The sequence below is a fragment of the Nelumbo lutea genome, chromosome 5 (assembly GCF_056320005.1).
Source record: "Nelumbo lutea isolate HS-2025 chromosome 5, American lotus-T2T, whole genome shotgun sequence".
Taxonomy (NCBI): domain Eukaryota; kingdom Viridiplantae; phylum Streptophyta; class Magnoliopsida; order Proteales; family Nelumbonaceae; genus Nelumbo; species Nelumbo lutea.
In genome coordinates this window covers 11886009-11904429 of record NC_142688.1, presented here as the reverse complement: position 1 = coordinate 11904429, position 18421 = coordinate 11886009, and the positions used below count along the sequence as shown (strand labels likewise).

General features: G+C 38.8%; 1 protein-coding gene across 1 annotated transcript; it reads left to right on the top strand.

Moving 5' to 3' along the window:
- The first annotated feature begins 1638 nt into the window (after positions 1–1638).
- LOC148850357 (heat stress transcription factor B-4-like) lies at positions 1639–3765 on the top strand. Its single transcript, XM_088943333.1, has 2 exons — positions 1639–2518; positions 2641–3765. Exons 1-2 carry the CDS (start codon positions 2270–2272, stop codon positions 3514–3516), a joined length of 1125 nt encoding a protein of 374 aa, XP_088799459.1. The 5' UTR covers positions 1639–2269; the 3' UTR covers positions 3517–3765.
- The last annotated feature ends 14656 nt before the right edge of the window (positions 3766–18421 follow it).

The window sequence follows — 18421 nt, the reverse complement described above, 5'->3', positions numbered from 1 at the left end:
TACATCATCATCATCATCGTCTATGTAGTGGCTACACGAAGAAGAGTTCGCCTAGAGAAAAATCTGAATAGACCCACCAAAAGAAACCATCTCTCAGGAAAATATAATGAAAGAAAACTAGAAGGATTGGGACTGGTGCAAATTACTTTACTCTACTACTTGTCTTTTATTTTAAAAATTAAGTAGTGAAGACATGATAATAATAATCAGTTGGGTATCTTTGAGAAATAATTAGGCATGATTTAGTCATTTGATGAGCACTGGTCCATCTCATCATGTCCCCACTTGAGGCCTCCATGTCATTTCTTGTACAGGGAAAGCGAAACTAATATAAATATTTTATTTTCTTGGATAATTACGAGAAAGAAAAAGGCTGCATTTTCAGTTATTCATGGAAACTTTTGGGCGCAATAATTCAATTCAATCACCTGGACCAGAAGGCCAATCAAGCCGAGCCGAGAGGAGCCCTATAGGTGAGCCTGCCCTAAAGGAAAAGGAAAGGTAAGCTAAAGCTATCTATCCATCTAGTGTTTCAGTAAAGGTAGGAGCTGGAGAGCATATCTATGCGATATTGAAGTTTGGAATATACAAGAAAAAGAGAAGTAGTAGTAGAAGGAGAAGAAGGCTTTAAATCTTATCACGGTGTTCGATGTATCTATATATGTGTAAGTAGAAAATGATGAGATTCCAAGTGTGGGGAGTGCAGGTTGGTGGGGATTAAACAATAAAAGGAAAGCAAAGCTACAAATGAAAAAGAGTACACTCGTTTGACGTGAATCCACGCCCATGAGGCCAACCCACCCACCCACACAAAAGTCACCAACCCAAAAATATCTTTTTTTTTTTCTTTTCTCCCATCCGTATTGTTACTACTACTGCATCTACCCATACATTACATAAATATTATATATGTTTGTCTAATTTCAGGGTTCCGAAAGGAAGATTTTTCTTTGCTTTCTTCAAACAAAATTTAAATGCAAAAGAAGTGAGAGAGAGAGAGAGAGAGATAGGGGGATAATATGGAATGTCAACTCGAAGGCTTAAAAGCTCCCCAGTTTCCGAATTCCACTTTACTCCAAAAAGGAACCAACCCTAATTCCAATATAGTATATTTTTAAAGTGGGACTGTGGGATAGTTAATATTGCCTCAATTGGAGGGGAGCCATCCGGCCCATCCCCCATGTAGAATTGCTATGACCCATGGTCGCATGAATCTTCTGTAATAGCAAATCAGAACCCTTTGATCTACGTGTGGGCCCAAACTAACTAAGAATACACGGGTGGGGTTATGATCAGTGTTATTAGGGGTTTAAAATTATGCTTATGAATGATTCAATATATTTTATCCTGATGATATATCGTGATCACACTGTCTCATTTTCTCCAGAAGGTAACCGAGTCGCAGTCTTCTGATTGGTGGTTACAGGCATACCGGCAGGTGTGGTTACAGGTGATATTTGTACCTATACCCATCAGTGTACGTAAATGATTTCAAATTTCCTGTAACCGGTTACACCGGAATCTCTTCTAAGTCTAAACACCAATCACAACCCTCGGGGGGGGGGGGGGGGGGGGGGGGGCGGTAGTTATATATTGGGTTGATTAGCTGAAGCTCAGTAGAGAATAGGGGTCATCGTTATTTCGTTAAGTCAAAATTTGAGATCAAACCGAGTAGGAATCAATATATAAAATTGATTCGGAAATTCATCTGGTTATTTCCATTTTATAGAATTTTAACTTAACTTATTAATCAACACATAACCCACGAGTTGATCCGCGAGTTTCCCAGTTTAGTAGACTCGGTAGAGTTCTGAGTCAGAATTAAGATGAGATATAATTTGAGTAAGGAGCAGTACGTTGCCTCTGCAGGGGTGAGAGTGCTGTGCTGTGGAGCGGGATCGAGTTAAGAGAGAGAGAGAGAGAGACGGTCACGGGTTTGTCTTGAAACTCCCCTCTTTCACAGTCGTAGACAGACAGACACATATTCTCGCACTACAAAACCGAGGAAAGAAACAACAACCGCATAACCCAACCTCCCTTAACCCTTCCCTTCTTTTACAACATAATTTTTCCCCACTCCCACTCCCACGCACGCACACTTACCCATCAAGCCCCCCCCCCCTCCCACTCTCTCTCTCTCACGGTACCATCATCCTCTCTCACCCGCTCTATCTGCTTACAAACTAACCTTCTCTTCTTTAACAGCTTTTTTTTTTATCTTTTCTTTCTGCGTCATTGTTTGACGACAAGTAATTTCCACACCTCTTTCATGGCTCTTATGCTAGATAATTGTGAAGGCATCTTACTGTCGTTAGACTCTCACAAATCTGTACCAGCTCCCTTCCTCACCAAAACCTACCAACTCGTCGATGATCCCACCACCGATCATATCGTCTCTTGGGGCGAAGACGGCACCACTTTCGTCGTCTGGCGTCCTCCCGAGTTTGCTCGCGATCTCCTTCCTAACTACTTCAAGCACAACAATTTCTCTAGCTTCGTCCGTCAGCTAAACACCTACGTACGTTCCTCTCTCTCTCTCTCTCTCACACACACACACAGAGGCACACACATGATGATAGTACTGTTCCGTCGACTAATCCTTGTTGTTGGTTGGTTTTTTTTATTTTATTGCAAAAATAGGGTTTCAGGAAGATTGTCCCGGACCGGTGGGAGTTCGCCAACGATTTTTTCAAGAAAGGAGAGAAACACTTGCTATGCGAAATCCATCGAAGAAAGACATCTCAACCCCAAGTGTCCATTAGCCATCACCATCATCCACATCACCACCCGCATTCGCCGATCGGTGCTGCTGGTGCTATTGGTGGCCCTGGTTTCTTCCCATTTCCGAGCCGGGTTAGCATCTCTCCTTCCGATTCAGATGAACAAACGAATTGGTGTGACTCATCACCGATGTCGTCTCCAAGAGGAGGAGCTTCAGTTTTTGGCGGCGGCGGCGGTGGTTGCGGGAACAACTCGGTGTCCGCACTTTCGGAAGATAACGAGAGACTGAGAAGGAGCAATTCCATGTTGATGTCCGAACTCGCACACATGAAGAAGCTCTATAATGATATTATCTACTTCGTGCAGAACCATGTGAGGCCCGTTGCTCCTAGTAATTCCTATCCTTCTTCTCTTGTCATCTGTAATCCTTCACCCACTCCTACACCTCCGATCACCAACCTTCCTGCAACATCGATGGTGCAAAAGCCTTTTCACCAGCTGCTTGGGTTTTACCAGTCCAGCCCAAAGCAACCTTCCCATGTCATGGATTCTTTCAACTCGTCTACTCCCTCAAATGCCTCTATAGCTGTGCTCGAAGAACCCAACGACGACGACAACAACCACAACAATAACAGTAATAGTCGAACGAAGCTGTTTGGTGTGTCTCTTCATTCCAAAAAGAGATTGCACCCGGAACAGACATCTTTTCCCACGAGTATGGACACCAACAAGGCTCGTTTTGTGTTGGCCAAGGATGATTTAGGGTTGAATCTTATGCCTCCCTCTCAATGTTAATTCCTTTGATGAACTCATTAATCAAGAGATTCAGCTACTCTTTACTTTTCCCTTGCTCTCTCTTGTTTGATTGTCATGTTCTTTCCTGGGCCCGAGAGTCTGACAGTTGATTGAGTGTGTAAGTGGGTGTTCTGTACATAAGTTTGATCCGGTATTTTGTTGTTCCCCAGCCATGAATGCAGGTTGGTTTTGATTAGAGTGAACAAAAATGCAAGTTATGTCATCCACATTATCTTTCTCGGTTTTTCTTTATTCTTCTTCTTGGGAGTGTCTTTATTTCTTGTCCTCTTTCTGATCTTCCAGTTTCATTAATGTAGTAGTAGAGACTTGAAAGAAAAGACTAAGAGGGAGAAAGAGAAGAAAGAAAAAAAATTCTTCTTGAAGCTTCTCTTAGCGTATAAGTCCTACGGTGAAAAAGCTGGTGAAGTTTCAGGCTGGCTCATTGTCTGTTCTCTCTAGGGGTTTCTTTGCTTTGATCTAATTAATGGTGGATACGTACATCTAGCGAATACCTTCAAATGTGAGAAAAAAATGATAAATAAAAATAAAAAAAGAAAAGAAAAGAAGCTGACACCAAATGATAAATTCGTCCTGGAAATTTAATCGCAGATTCCTGCATGCCATTATTCTTATTATTATTACCACTATTATTGTCAAAAAGAGTGTACTAAGTTTTAAGGGTATGGAAAAGGCTCTCATGCTGCATGATGGAGGTGGTGGTGATCTCAATTTCTCTCGTTTGGAATTTAGATAAACCGTCATTTTAGGCAAAGTAAGCTCGAGGCGAGAGAGAGAGAGAGAGAGAGAGAGAGGCTCGAAATATAAGGAAGGCTGACTGAATAAACCGTGGGTTAGTGGTCTTGACTCGTGAAACGTTTCCGTCAGAGGCGTCTCTAATTCTCACTCTGATCACGAAAACCTTTGCCTTTTCCAACTTTAGGTATCTGATGAAACCCTTCAAAACCTTCTTTGGATCCTGTCTCTGGTCTGCATCCTTTCACTTATTTCCAAGCTTCGTTTCATTGAAAACGGAATACCAAAAATCAGAGAGAAAGAGAAAGAGGGAAAGTGCTTGACTGTTAGATAAGCAAAACCACTTTGCCCAAAGACCTGTCTCTTTTATTGCTTTGCTTGTCTCAATCCAACGCCCCTTAGAAGAAAAGTTTCATCTGAAGTTTGACTAGGCCATTTCAAGTGTTCTTGCTTGCTTTGACCCTTCTTTCTTTATTCCATTTCTTTGCTAGCTTTTGTTATTAAAACCAACTAGGAGATGGAAAAGTAAAAGAAAAGAAAGAAAATTCTGTAAAAAGTGTTTTGAGGGAAAAAAAAAAGGGAGAGCGAGAGGATGGATGAACTCTCTGAGAAGGAGATCAGAAGGCCCTAAAAAGAAAAGCAAAAGAGGAATGGAAATAGAATATCTTTCGAACCCTAACAAACAATATTATATGTATACTATGTTCGTGCAATCATTTCGTTTGATACGAAAGATGAAAAAAATAAAAAATAAAACCCTAACCCTAGTTTGAAACCATACTCATACCCCAAGAGCTCTAGTGCTCTACGCTTTGCCTTTTTACGGGGTGGTACTGGTATCGCACCACGTGAGTGTAAAATCAAAATGCGAGTGTGTTGGGAGTGTGGGAGGGATATATCGTCTAATAAGAAGGACGTCTAGCGGAAGGAGAAAGGCAGGATATGGGCTTAAAGGCTTAAAGGCTTAAAGGCGACGCAGAGATGAGAGAAGGTAAAAAAAGCCCGTAAAGGTGCTTTAGGAAACGGCATGGTGTGTTTCCTACTTTGTTTCACGATCACACCCATCCTCACTAGTCACTACCTTCCATTCCATATTTCCATATGTATGTGAATTAATTTTACAAGGGCGTACCACTTACAAGTTACATACAACTAAGGCTGTGTTTGGTTGTGATGCAAATTTCATTTCATTTGCATTGCTGTAGATTCATGGGAGTGCAAAAGGACAGATGAAATGTATAAATTTTGACATAATTTTGCTTTAGATCTAGTTTCTAGTTTTGTTTGTAATGTGATGAGAAATAAAAAGAAGCGACCTCCACTTAAAATGAAAGAGAACAACGGAGGTAGCTAGGAGGATGCCAGGAGGGTTATCAGTTTTTTAGGAGTAAGGTGAGATGGAAGATGATGTGGTCCCCACTTTGTATGAGATACAATTCAAGGAGGAAGGTGCTTGGTGCAAAATTTATATGAATAATGAGTGCAAAATAAGCAAAAGGTACAAATATTACATCAGGTATAGTAATAGTAATGCAAATCATAATTACGTACATAGAAATGAAAACATAATTGAACATTTGGACAGTTAAAATTTGCACTATAACCAAGCGCAGCCAGAAAGAAAGAAAAAAAGAAAAAAAAAAAGAATCAAAGCAGAGAATCAAAAGAATCTTTTACACCCCTTTAATTTCTCTCCCTCCTCATCTTTCCCATGCATGGTTTCACACTCTTGCTTTTTAATCTGGTGACGAACAAAACTTTTATCTCCCATCCATAGATGTCCTTTTAAGCTTCCCACTTCATACCCTTTTATGGTTTAAAACAATTGAAGTTCTTTCAACCCGGTAAAACATGAGTTCTCAGACTCAATGTATCGCATCTTTTCCTAAAAAAGAGTTTGGTGAAATGGATCAAAGATCGTACTACTTTTATACGTGAAGTCAATATACTTCCAAAGTTCAGAATCTATAAATTAAACCCAAAATCTTAATTTTATATGATATTTCAATTTCTTATTTACTTAACTTTTCAGTTTTATTTGATTTTGAGTTGGATTTTTACTATTCATCTTCTTTCTTAAAAATAATAAAAAAAAAAAAACCAATGAAAAAGAGGGAAAAAAAGAAAGGGGGAATCCATCCACAAGTCAAAACCCCTTAACTCTAGTTACAGTGGGATTTTGGCTGCATTTGACATTCTTCATTTTATGGACTTCTACGTTTTACAAGTAAAAGCTCAGTGTTCATAGAGGCATTTTAAGTGCAAAAAGGAGATGAATCCCTCAAATAAGAAATGCTAAATACAGCCTTAATCTATATCTCTGCTATAACTAGTCAGAAAACTTATGAACTGAACCACCAACCATCAATTGGCACATTACAAATTAAAATGGAGTAATGCTGTTCGTGTTTGGATTGAGGCATAAGAACAATTTCTGAATTTCATGTGATGTCTGCACTCAGCTTGAAAATTTTTGACAACGGAAAATAAGTAGAACACGAAAATTTTAGCCATATTTCCCATTGTGTTGATGGAAAATAGAATGAAGAGGGGGCTGGTCATGTGTAGATTCCACATGATGGTTTGATATGTGACCCCACCATTTGTGTTGATGGAAAATATATTTGCATTTTACCTCCGCTTTTACATCAATAAGAACATATATTACCTAAATTATGTGAATGGTATGTACGTACGGTATCCCATATATATACTGCGAAGTCAACATCTCCTACAATAGATATTCCAAATGTGTCGCTAAGTGATAGTGTTTCAGGGTGCTTATGTGAATTCCCTCGTAAGTTCAGTAATCCTTGACCTCTCTCCATTGGTAATTAAAGAGAAATCTCATAATGGAAGAATTCATAAATTCACATTTTTAATCTCTCATTTTGTTAATAAAGAAAATAGTTTTCCTCAACCACAGAGAATTTGAGTTTTAAATTGTACTTAATAGCTTTCATCATTTATCCAATTGATAGTTTCACTTCAATTATGTCTAGTTAAAAAGCAATAATGATACAAATGATTATTAATTTCAAGTGTTGAAATAAAACTTCACCATCAAAGAAGTGAATAAATTGCATTGATTAGTAGCATGTGAAATAATTATTATATCGCCATTTTCTTATTTTGTTCTAAATAAGAAATTAATTAACCAAGAGTAACAATAAAAAAAAAAAAAGAAAGTAAAATTATATAACAAGAAATGACACTTCCATATTTATAATGTGAAGGAAAACAACATTAATTCGTGATTCAATGAAAGAGAATAAGAAACGGCTGGAAGTAGTTTTTACCAAATAGGCTGAGTGAGTAAAAATAAATTAATTCTTTACTCTTTTTTAGGGGTGGTAATGAGTCTAGCTTTTCACGAGCTGTTCTAGTTCGAGTCCAATTCATTGGCTCAATTATTAAATGAGCCAAGCTCGAGCATACTGGAGTTCGGCTTGAATATATATATATAAGTAATAAAATTATTATAATTATTAATTATTTAAATATCAAATAAAAATACTTTTATATATAATTATTTATTTTTATAAAATAATTTTCCCCAAAATTGAGCTCAAGCTTATGAATCTTTGAATCGAGCTGAGCTCGAACTCGAGCCTGAGCCTTGTAGAGCAGTCTCAAGCCGAGCTCGAGCCTAATACTATTCGGCTTGGCTCGACTCAAATCTATCCATACTCTTCATTTTTTTTCGGAAGCATACTTCTTTACCCTTTCCATTATCTAACTAGAATTACAACTTTCGATGAAATTTGTGCATCTATTGACTCATGTTGGTTATAGATAAATATTTTATCTTTTTTTTTTTTGTGGTGTTAATTATTGTGATGGGGCTGGTTAGTGCATGGTTGTTACAATGTAACCAAAGTAACTCTCAACCTTTATTATTATTTTTGTTCTTGTCTCTTCCATCATAATAATGTTTATTAAGGGGGTATTTGACAACTATTTTCTGACATGGCAGCCCCTAAGAGTGCAATTGGGATTGACCCGAGTTAGCATTTTACACTTCTTTAGACATGGGCTTCAGCCTGTATCAATTCAATTTTTGACAAAATCTCAAACCGAGCTACTCAAGTTGCACCCTTGATTGTTACATTTAAAGTAGGAGTGACCAAAAAAATAAAAAAAACTAAAAAACCAAACTGACCAAAATCGAACTGAAAATTGGTTAACTGAACAGGTGAGTTCGGTGTTTCTAAAAAACCAAAGGTATCGGCTCAGTTTCGGTTAATCAATTTAAAAAATCGGCAATTAACCAAACCGACCGGTATACATGTTTTTCTATATATTTTCTATATATTTATGTATATTATAGTAAATATTATAAACTAAAAAAAAAACAAAAAACCGACGAACCAAACTGTCGGTTAACTGACTGATTTTGGTTCGGTTCCAATTAACAGTTTTCCAAAAACAGATACTACTAGTTCATTTCACAAAAAAAAAGCTCCCAAACCGTGAGCACCCCTAATTAAAAGACGCCACCAATGCCAAACTTTACCGAGTCAAACGGAGAGAGCTAAGCTGTGTAAGCTCAATCGGTTTCAAGTTGGGCCTAAGGCCAAAGTCCAATGGAAAATCCAATCCTAACCCAACCGAAAGTGAAATTTAATATACTCAGGTTGGGCCCAGGTTCGTGTTGGTCAAACAATTTCAAGTAGACCTATTATTTAAACTCAATGTATTAAAATGTTGCATAGATCTATTAGTTACCAAAATTTTAAGCTTTTAAATAAGAATTTTATATATTTTGTTTATATGCATTGCAAGTACATACATATATGTAAGTGTGGTTGAACGAGGCTTGAACCCCCTAAGGGCCTAGCCTAAAAGTTTGAAATGTCTTTATCTTTGGGGCCCAAGCCCAGTTCAAAGACAAAAAATCCGACCCTAACTCATGCAAAATTCTGATGATAGCTTATTCGCATGCCAATATGTAAAGTGTAGCTTTTGATAATCATGGAAAATATTCATATTGCGTCAAAAGTGGGTGGTGGGATGCCAATTCTCAGTTCTCACAAATGGTTTTGACCATACGCTCATGTGTCCAACAGGTTGTTTGCGTCCTTTCACAACTCACAGGAGTGCTGTTTTAGTAATTACACCGTCTCACTCTCATATGTGAAAACATAAATAAAAGCAACTAAAACGGAGGATATATTTAGGGGTACTCTCCATTTCCAATCTGAATTGTTTTTCTTGTTTTGAATTTCAAAAATTAAATCAAAACCATTTGATTTTAAAATTATTATATAGGTGTTCCCTGTTTTCAAAAGTACTGAAACCGATAACTATATATGGCTATGCATATGCTTCTTGTTCCCCAATCATATAATTATACTCCAAAATTTTAAATGTGTATTTGTTTTTGAATATCATCATTTTCAAAAAAAAAAAACATGAATTATCTTTTCTAAACAAAACCAACAAAGACCCAGACTCTAGCACTTTGCCCCCGCCATATGTGTTCCATCAATTGACAAAAAAAAAAAAAAATCTCATGTGACCGCTATGTGCATGTTTCAAGGTTTTTAAAATTAGACTGGACAGGAAACTGTTTTGGGGTCCGGTTTTTGGGTCAAATGGTCTGGTCGTTGGTCCAAATAGATGGCCTACTCTGATAGAAAAAATAAAAAATGCCAAAAAACTACTGTCCGGGTTGATGGTTTGACCATTCGAGTCAGCAGTTTATTGATCAAATCAACAACTTTTGGCCAAAAAGCGGTTTTGGGGTAAAACAAACTGATTCCCAATTTTTCTGGTCCAACCATCCAGTCCGGTCCTGTTTTGAAAACCATGGCATGTTTAAGCATTTCTAAAGCTTCAAGTTGCCCTATATCATTTTATGAGATAATTTTGTTGAAAATTGATAAAACACAACAAAAAATAAAAAATAAAGAGAAAAAGTGGGAAGTTGCATAAAATATAGGAATTATAACAAAAAATACTGACAAATAAAAACGGAAAAATTACTTAAAAATAAAAAAGATATGTAAATACAAAAGATCAAGTGAATTTTTTTGTAATTTTATCTTTATCACGAAGCCCCATCCATAGAGAGAGGTAAAGTTTTGGAATATGAAAGTTCAAGGGGTTAAATATAACTATCCCCACACTAAAAGAAATTTGCGCTGTGTATGATATTCTCCTATATATGAATTGTAAGTTGTGCTTATATTACACTAAAAGAAAATATTTTTCTTTTTTCTTTTTGGCTTTATGGTTGGACTGTTCAATTCGCGCATAATTTGATGGGACCAGATCTAGTAGCCACAATATGGTAATCATGTCCAATGAACACTTGATAAATATTCAAACAACTGTCAAAAGTGGTTTTTAATCTTTTTCAATGGTAGAGTGGAGGTATTTTAAGGGGCAAGTGTCAAAAAAATTTCCAAGTGCTCATTGAATGTGCTTACAAAACACATGTTTGGATTAGCTAATGCCCTTGGTTGTTTAGCAGGCTGTGGGGCCACTTATAACAAAATACATCAGTTCAATGTTAAGGCCATTCCCATGTGCAAGTCTTTCTAATGGAGACTGAGGAGTGTTTCAAACTTTTTGCATTTATTTATTTATTTATTTTGCTTGTTGTCTCGTACCTTAACCCTCTCCTTCCTCTCCCTTTTTCTCTTCCACCTCCATTCTCTACCCACTCTCCATTGGTCAGCTTCAGTAGTCCTTGCTGGTAATCATCACTTCCACCATCGTCTCTCTCTCTCTCTCTCTCTCTCTCTCTCTCCCACACCTTGTTCTCTTCATCTTCTTCTACTAAAATGGTTTTCTATGGTACTACTGCAAATTTGAGCACCTTATACACCCAAGGGCAACACCACAAATGAGGTAAGATATAGAACCTTAATGTTATGAATGTCCTAAACTCTCAAAATGGAATTTCTAAAAAGACAAAGACGAAGAAAATAGAGAGAGAGAGAGAAAGAGACAATGGTGGAAATTGACAGTTACCGACAAGGATTATTGAAGCTGACCAGTGGAGAGGAGGTAGAGGGTGGAGGCAGGAGAGAAAAAGGGGAGAGGAAGGAGAGGGTTGGAGCACAAGAGACAAAAAAACATAAAAAAAGAAAACAAAACAAATGTGAATGGTTTGAAACACTCCAATTAATCTCCATTATAGAGACTTGCACATGACCTCAACGTATTGATCTGACTTGTTTTGTTTTTTTTTTAGTAATAAACAAAATTACTTCATTAAAAAGGCAAGACATTAGAGCGCAGGTGATCTAAATTTCCAACAAAAACATATAGAACATCTAGTAACCAAATTGGGGGGGTGCCCACCCATTTGCCAGTGGGAGTGCCACTACTAGCAAGAGCATGGGCTATAGAGTTAAAAGTTCTAGGAACAAAAGAGTAGATAACTGAATAAAAAAGATTTAATTCCTGCTTTATGTCTTCCTTGATAAACCACAGGTCACTCGAACACGGAGTATAGGGGTGGCTTAAACTCTTCACCAACTGCTTGCAATCACAAAAAACTTGTAGAGAAGTAAGATTGAGTGATCTAACTAGTCGAAGACCTTCTAAAAGAGCATTAGCTTCTGCAAAAAGGGATGAGATCTATGGACTTGTTGAGGCCTTTGCTGCTAAGAAGTTTATAGAATAGTCAATAATAAGGCTACCAAAACCTGCACAAATGCCCTATAAAAAAGCTTTCATTTGTTCAATGAGAAGCCACACCACTGTAGCCTTTTGTGACATTAGCTCTTTGAAATTTAAGACTTTGAGGCTTGGGAGGGTTCTCCACTTTCTATTGTGTTTCCAGGATTTCCTTCCATAGGCTGTTTATGAATTCAAGAGAATGGTGGATATCAGTTAGTATATTCTCAAAAACAAACTTGTTCCTACAAAGCCAAATGCCCAGCGAATTAGGAAGAATTGAGAACATAACAAGTTATTCTCTTGTTTGCATAGGCTCTGATTATCAATCTAGGAAAGGAACCAATTTTTTATAGTTATTGGATTATTTTCATCCATTCTGTGGTTCAGATTTGAGGAAAACCAGATTGGCAGAACAGATTGACAGTACAGAAGGGCAAGTTCAATCGACTCAGAGCTTTCTTGGCACACAGGACAAGTAGATGAGAGTGCAAGAATTCGGTTAGCTAGTAATTCTTTAATTAGGAGGCCATTTGGAAGGGCCCTCCACACGAAGGACTTAATTTTTGGCAAGAACTTTAAACTCCATAAAAACCTCCAAATACTATTTCCCCTAACCAAGTTATTGGGGTTCTCTTCTGAGTTAGGATCCATAGCTGAATTTGTGACCCAGTAGGCTGATCGAACAGAGAACTCTCCCCTTGTGTAAAAGACCAACAAATTCTATCCTGATAGTCCTGGGAAGGGATATAAATCCTGAGATAGCTTCAGCTATGGGAGGGGGGAAGAAGCTTCGAATAACTCCTGAATTCCAATTCTTGATATTTGGATCAATGAGATACTGATAGTCCTGAGAAGGATATAAATCTTGAGAATAGCTTCAGCTATGGGAGGGGGGAAGAGGCTTCGAATAACTACTGAATTCCAATTCTTGGTATTTGGATCAATGAGATCTGCCACAACCTCCAAGTTGCAGTTAGGAGGGCAGTTTAGGGGAATTTTGAAGCCTGTAATCGAGGGGATCCATGGGTCCAACCAAATATTATTACCATTTCCTACCTTCCAATAGACTCATTTTGTTAGAATTTTCTTACCCATGCATATATTCTTCCATCCTAATGAGAAGCCTCTTGGGAATTACCTTGGCTTGCCAACTGAAATCCAGAAATCTAGATCAGCTACCTCAAAATTCATAATTGAAAGGGTCTTGCATATGATTCAAGGGTGGAAAGAAAAAATTCTCACTCCATGGGTCCAACCAGATCTTAATATTATTACCATTTCCTACCTTCCAATAGACTCATTTTGTTAGAATTTTCTTACCCATGCATATATTCTTCCACCCTAATGAGCAACCTCTTCTTGCCTTTGCATTGAGGAAGCTCACTTCTAGAAAATATTTGGCTTTAAAGACACGGGTGAGTAAGGAGTTGGGGTTTGTTATAATTCTCCAAGTAGTTTTAGCTAGGAGGGCCTTGTTGAAGTTGTGAGGGTCTCTAAAACCCAATCCCCCTGCTCCTTTATTTTTACACATTATCTTCCACTGAATCCAATGAATCTTCCTCTCTTGATTATTACTTCCCCACCAAAACATCCTTTGCAGTTTAGATATGGCCTTGCACACCATTCTTGGTAAGAGAAAGCAAGACATTGAATAGATGGGAAGAGACGATGCTACTGATTTCAGGAGCACTTCCTTGCCAGTTGGAGTGAGAATTTTTTCTTTCCACCCTTGAATCATATGCAAGACCCTTTCAATTATGAATTTTGAGGTAGCTGATCTAGATTTCTGGATTTCAGTTGGCATGCCAAGGTAATTCCCAAGATTTTTGGTTAATCTCATTCCTAGCACAATGGCTAGAAGACACTGGAACCTCTCTCATAGAGCTCAAGGCTCTCCAAAATATCCTTAGCTTCTTTTAAGTTTGCTAGGGAAAAAACATAACTATCATCTGTGAAGAGCATATGGGTAATAGTCGGGGCATAGTGGTTCACTTAGATCCCAATTATCTTCTTTTCTCTGAGCTTAGTGTTGAGACTGGCTGATAGTGCTTTTGAAATTAGGATGAAGAGGAACAGTCAGAGCGGGTCACTATGTCTCAAGCCTCTCGAAGGGGTTATTTTCTAACCAAGGGAGCCATTAACCAAAATTATGTAGGTCGTTGTTCTAACACATTCTATAATCCAATTTCTCCATATCTGTCTGAACCCCATCTTTTCCATAATTTTTTCCAAAAAATGCTACTCCACCCTATCATACACCTTCATTATGTCCAACTTTATGGCCTTGAACTTCTTACTTGATTTTGACTTCATGGTATATATCAAATCATGTGTGAGAAGTACATTGTTTGATATCTAGTGTCCTGCAATGAAGGCTAATTGGTTGGGGCTAATGATCCTATTGAGTACAATTTTTAGCCTATTTGCTAGAATCTTTGCAATGATTTTGTAAGGGGTATTGCAAAGACTGATTGGTCTGTACTATGAAAGGAATTATGGGTTCTCTATTTTTAGAATGAGAGTGATCAAGGTAGAGTTCAATTCTGCATCAAGTTTCCCAATTCTAAAGAACTCTTTGACTGCTCCCACCATAGAATTGCCAACTATATTCTAGTATTTTTGAAAGAAGAAGTTAGGTAGCCCATCCGACCCTAGAGCCTATGACGGAGCCATTTGGTTCAGAGCTTCTATGATTTCTTTTCCTCTACTTCATTCTCAAGACTAGATGTTGCAACATTCGAACTGTTTGGGGATCTCCCATCCCTCGACAGCTCCAAGCAAGGTGCTTCATTTGGTCCCATGGGGCTGTTTTGGGACAGCCACCTAAACCCTTGAATCTTTTGAGATTGTTATGGTATAACATTCATCACATGTTTCATTGTTAGGAAGACTCCAAAGTCTTCTAAACGGTACCTTCTGGGTAGATGTGGGTGAAGTACTATCCTTTTTCCTTTGATTTTGAGAATGGTTTAAGTCTACTCCTTTTCTTCTTTCCTCCTAGGAAGTTGAGAGTTGACAACAGGAAAGAAGTATTGTTTGAAAGTAGAGGGGTTGTACCTGACTCGTAGGGTTTGTTGGTTGGTTCTCTATTCCTGGTTCATCTTCTCCCTGCCTTGGACTTTCTATTCTAGCTCTTTTTTGGTTATTTCTTGGGGTTGTCGCATTATTGGCTTCAAAGGTTAAAGTTCTCTTAGCTTGGGCCAACAATTTTGCTTTGGACCTAGGATTAACCATTTTATCCTCTCTCGGGGTAAAGCCATCAATATTCATTGGGCTTGGAATATTCTCCACAAATATTGGATTTGTTTGTTGGCTAACACCACTATCCACGTGTTCAGTAGATAACACTTCCTTTTTGTCGGTATTCTCATTTCTTTGGGTGATGACAAGCCCGTTTGGAATGAACTTAGGAGACTTGACTACCTCGGACAATCTCAAGGAAACCTCATACTGGTGTAGTTGCTGAGAAGCCTTTCCATCTGCTGGGTTTGTCTTTTCTCTGATCATGATAGGCTTTTCTTGTAGAATACTTTTCCCTTTGTCCACAGAGCTCTTCATTTGTAGAGTCGAGTGACTGCCTGGTTGTGTAGAATTAGGTCAGCTTTCCTGGCTTTTAGCTGTAGGCCTAAACTCATTCCTCAAGAATATGTCCTTACACTCACCGTTGTGGCTTCCATGTTCCTGTACCACACCATTTCCGGCCGGCGAGTTCATCGGAGATGTTTCCATCGAAGAAGGCCAGCTCGATCATCTTGAAGTTTCTCCTCCCAGCCGATTGCCACTATTCCTTCCTCAGAATCTATTTCCTTGCCACCCTAATCGTTTTTTCACCGAGGAGAATATATCTTGGTTTCTTCGGGGGGGTTGTGGGTTGACTTGGAGCGAATAGACAGGGTCCATAGACACCCGGTCTCGGTTTTGAAGCTACTTCGAACCTAAATGGTTTACCTTTAGCTTTTGCCCTTTCTTCATTCTCAAACTTCTTGAGGCATCGTTGTTCTTCATGACCTAATTTGCCACAGTAGAAGCAGAGCACCGTGTGTCTCTCATATCTAAAGTTGAACTAGTAAGATTGTCCTAATTTTGTGGTTCTCCTTGCTCCTATAGCTAGCGGTTTTGTGATGTCCACTTCAACCTGGATTCTCAGAAATCTCCCCCATTGGTGTTTGTTCTCCTTGTCCTCATCGAGAGGGGTTCCTGTAGCTTCTGCTAGGCGTCTCCCTATTCTGAAGTTCATACAGTTAATTGGGAGATCCAAGATGTGCATCCAGAAGTTGCATTTGTTGAAGTTTAGGAGGCTAACTAGGATATTCGGGCTCCATTCCTTTAGAACAAAGGGGAAGCCTTTGATGAACCACGGTCTCTCCTCCGAGATCGTCTTTTTATCAAGTCCATGTTAGAACTTGATGAGCATTATTTCATTAGTAGGGTCATGGATGGTGAATCTTCTCATCGTGTTCCAGGAGGTGTAGAATGCCTCCTTGATACTAGCAACATTCACCGATTTGTGTGAGGGGAAAATCTATGATATGGAAAAGATATGGTATGGAAAGAGTTTTGACCAATCAAAATCCACCCATGAATTTTGACAAATCGTGCCATGTTCCTAACCACGTTTTAGATTATGTGTTATTGGTCAGTTGTTTTTCAGTTATCATATCTTTTCCATATCATAGTCCAACCCCAGTCTGAGATAAGTTTGCTTAGGAGGCAAACCTTGCCTTCTTCTTTTCCTTCATCTTCTTCATCCAGCGGGACTTCATGAGTTGGGATGTTTAGTTTTTCTTGAATCATACTCTCAATCTCTGAAATGTCAGAGCTGGGTTCAACTTCCACCATAGGTAGCGATCACGATGGCAAAAAAATACCTACACTGCGGAACAACCGGTTCAATCGGCGGAGAAACCTTCACGGCAGAGAGGTTCAAGAACGGTAACTAACTTGTTTTGTTATAATTGGCCAACATCAACTTGAACTCACAATGGCATGATTAGAAGCCAGACGCCTTATCCATTAGGCCACAGGCGCCCTTGTATCAGAGGTGAAATTTCAGAATAAAAGTCGTCTTGGATTTCTCGACATGTAATGCCCTTTTCTCCAATTGCCGTACTTCAACCAGTGAGTAACGAGAGTGAAATTTCCTCTCTGATTGCGATTGACGCTGGAACTGGCTGCTGAGACCTACATTTCGACGTAGATCAGCTTCGTGACCCATCCTAGACATCTACCCCTCATCTCCTCGCTTGCGTCGGTTAACGCTTTCATGCTTCCTTTCATATTCGAGACTCCTCTTCGTCTTCGGGCTTCGTGCTCTTCTGGTCCTGGAACAAAGTTGCTTCTCTCTGTCTCTCTCTACTTGGTTGTGATACTGACATTGGTTTCAAGACAAAATAATGTAAATGCGAGTGTAATGTATTGCTTGTAAATGTGGTTGAAATGACCAACTACAAATTTGGGTTACCTGAAATTTCCGGCCTCAAGTCAAAATTAAAAGTTTTCCTGTCGAGCCAAATTAGCCAATTAACCTACTTGTATCTAGTAGTGATTGAATGTATGTTATTACAAGAGGTTCATCCAAGGACCATGTACTGTTGGGAGGTGAATTTTCTAATCTTTTTCATCCCTTGTCATGCAAAATGTTAGTGCTTAGAGAGAAAAAATATACTTCGGGATTTTTTTTCTTTTTTTCTTTGTCATCTGTTAGTTCTAACCCAACAGGTTCCAACTTGCTAGTGGAAGCTACTTAGGCTAGTTTTGTGTGACAATAAATCATTTTTAATTTCCATTGCAGAGGATGGATGCAATGGAAACTTCTAGCTTGACCCAATACGGAGTCAGGATTGAAACGGCTGATGTATTGCTTTTAGTTCCCCTGCCCCTACCCTAATGCTTTTAGATGACACAGATTGGTTTGGCCACCATCATTGCATCCTTACCACAATCTATTAGTACCTTCGTCTTAGCATAATCATTCGGTAAACCCATTCTCTCTTCTTCTTCGATGTCAGCTCACCTTCCTTATAGCTTATCCCCTCGCCTCTACTTGCTGTCCGTCCCAGGTCCAATAACCACTTGAACCTACCCTCCCGCCTTTTCTCCTTTGATTCCAACCAGAATATTTCCAGAACTGGCTCCTCCCCACCCAGTTAGATTAATCCCACAAGATTCCTCAAGTTGTACTCTAGATTGTTTTGGTCTTGAAGTCTATGGGGGCCTGGTAAAACCTTGAGCCTATTGCTAACAAATCCCAACTAGGGCTAGATCCATAGGCGGAGAAGGACCTGGTCCAATCGAAGAAGGTCCCACCGTCTCTAACCAATTAAAGGCCACCAGTTGCTCATACTCATACTCTAATGATATTGGCCTCAACCTCCTTGATCCCAACCTTTCCCCTTTCCCAATGATTCCACTGCTAGGGATGAATGATGAATCTTCCACAATTGCTGACCTTGCTTTGTTTCATGACCCTCTCTCCTGTTGCAATGGCGAGCAATTGTGCATCCTCTTGATCCATAGT

What these genes read in the sequence shown, in the direction of transcription:
- LOC148850357 (XM_088943333.1), top strand. Translation starts at nt 2,270, where the DNA reads ATGGCTCTTATGCTAGATAATTGTGAAGGCATCTTACTGTCGTTAGAC. An exon ending in TCCGTCAGCTAAACACCTAC is followed by an intron (nt 2,519 to 2,640) that starts GTACGTTCCTCT and finishes TTGCAAAAATAG; the next exon opens with GGTTTCAGGAAGATTGTCCC.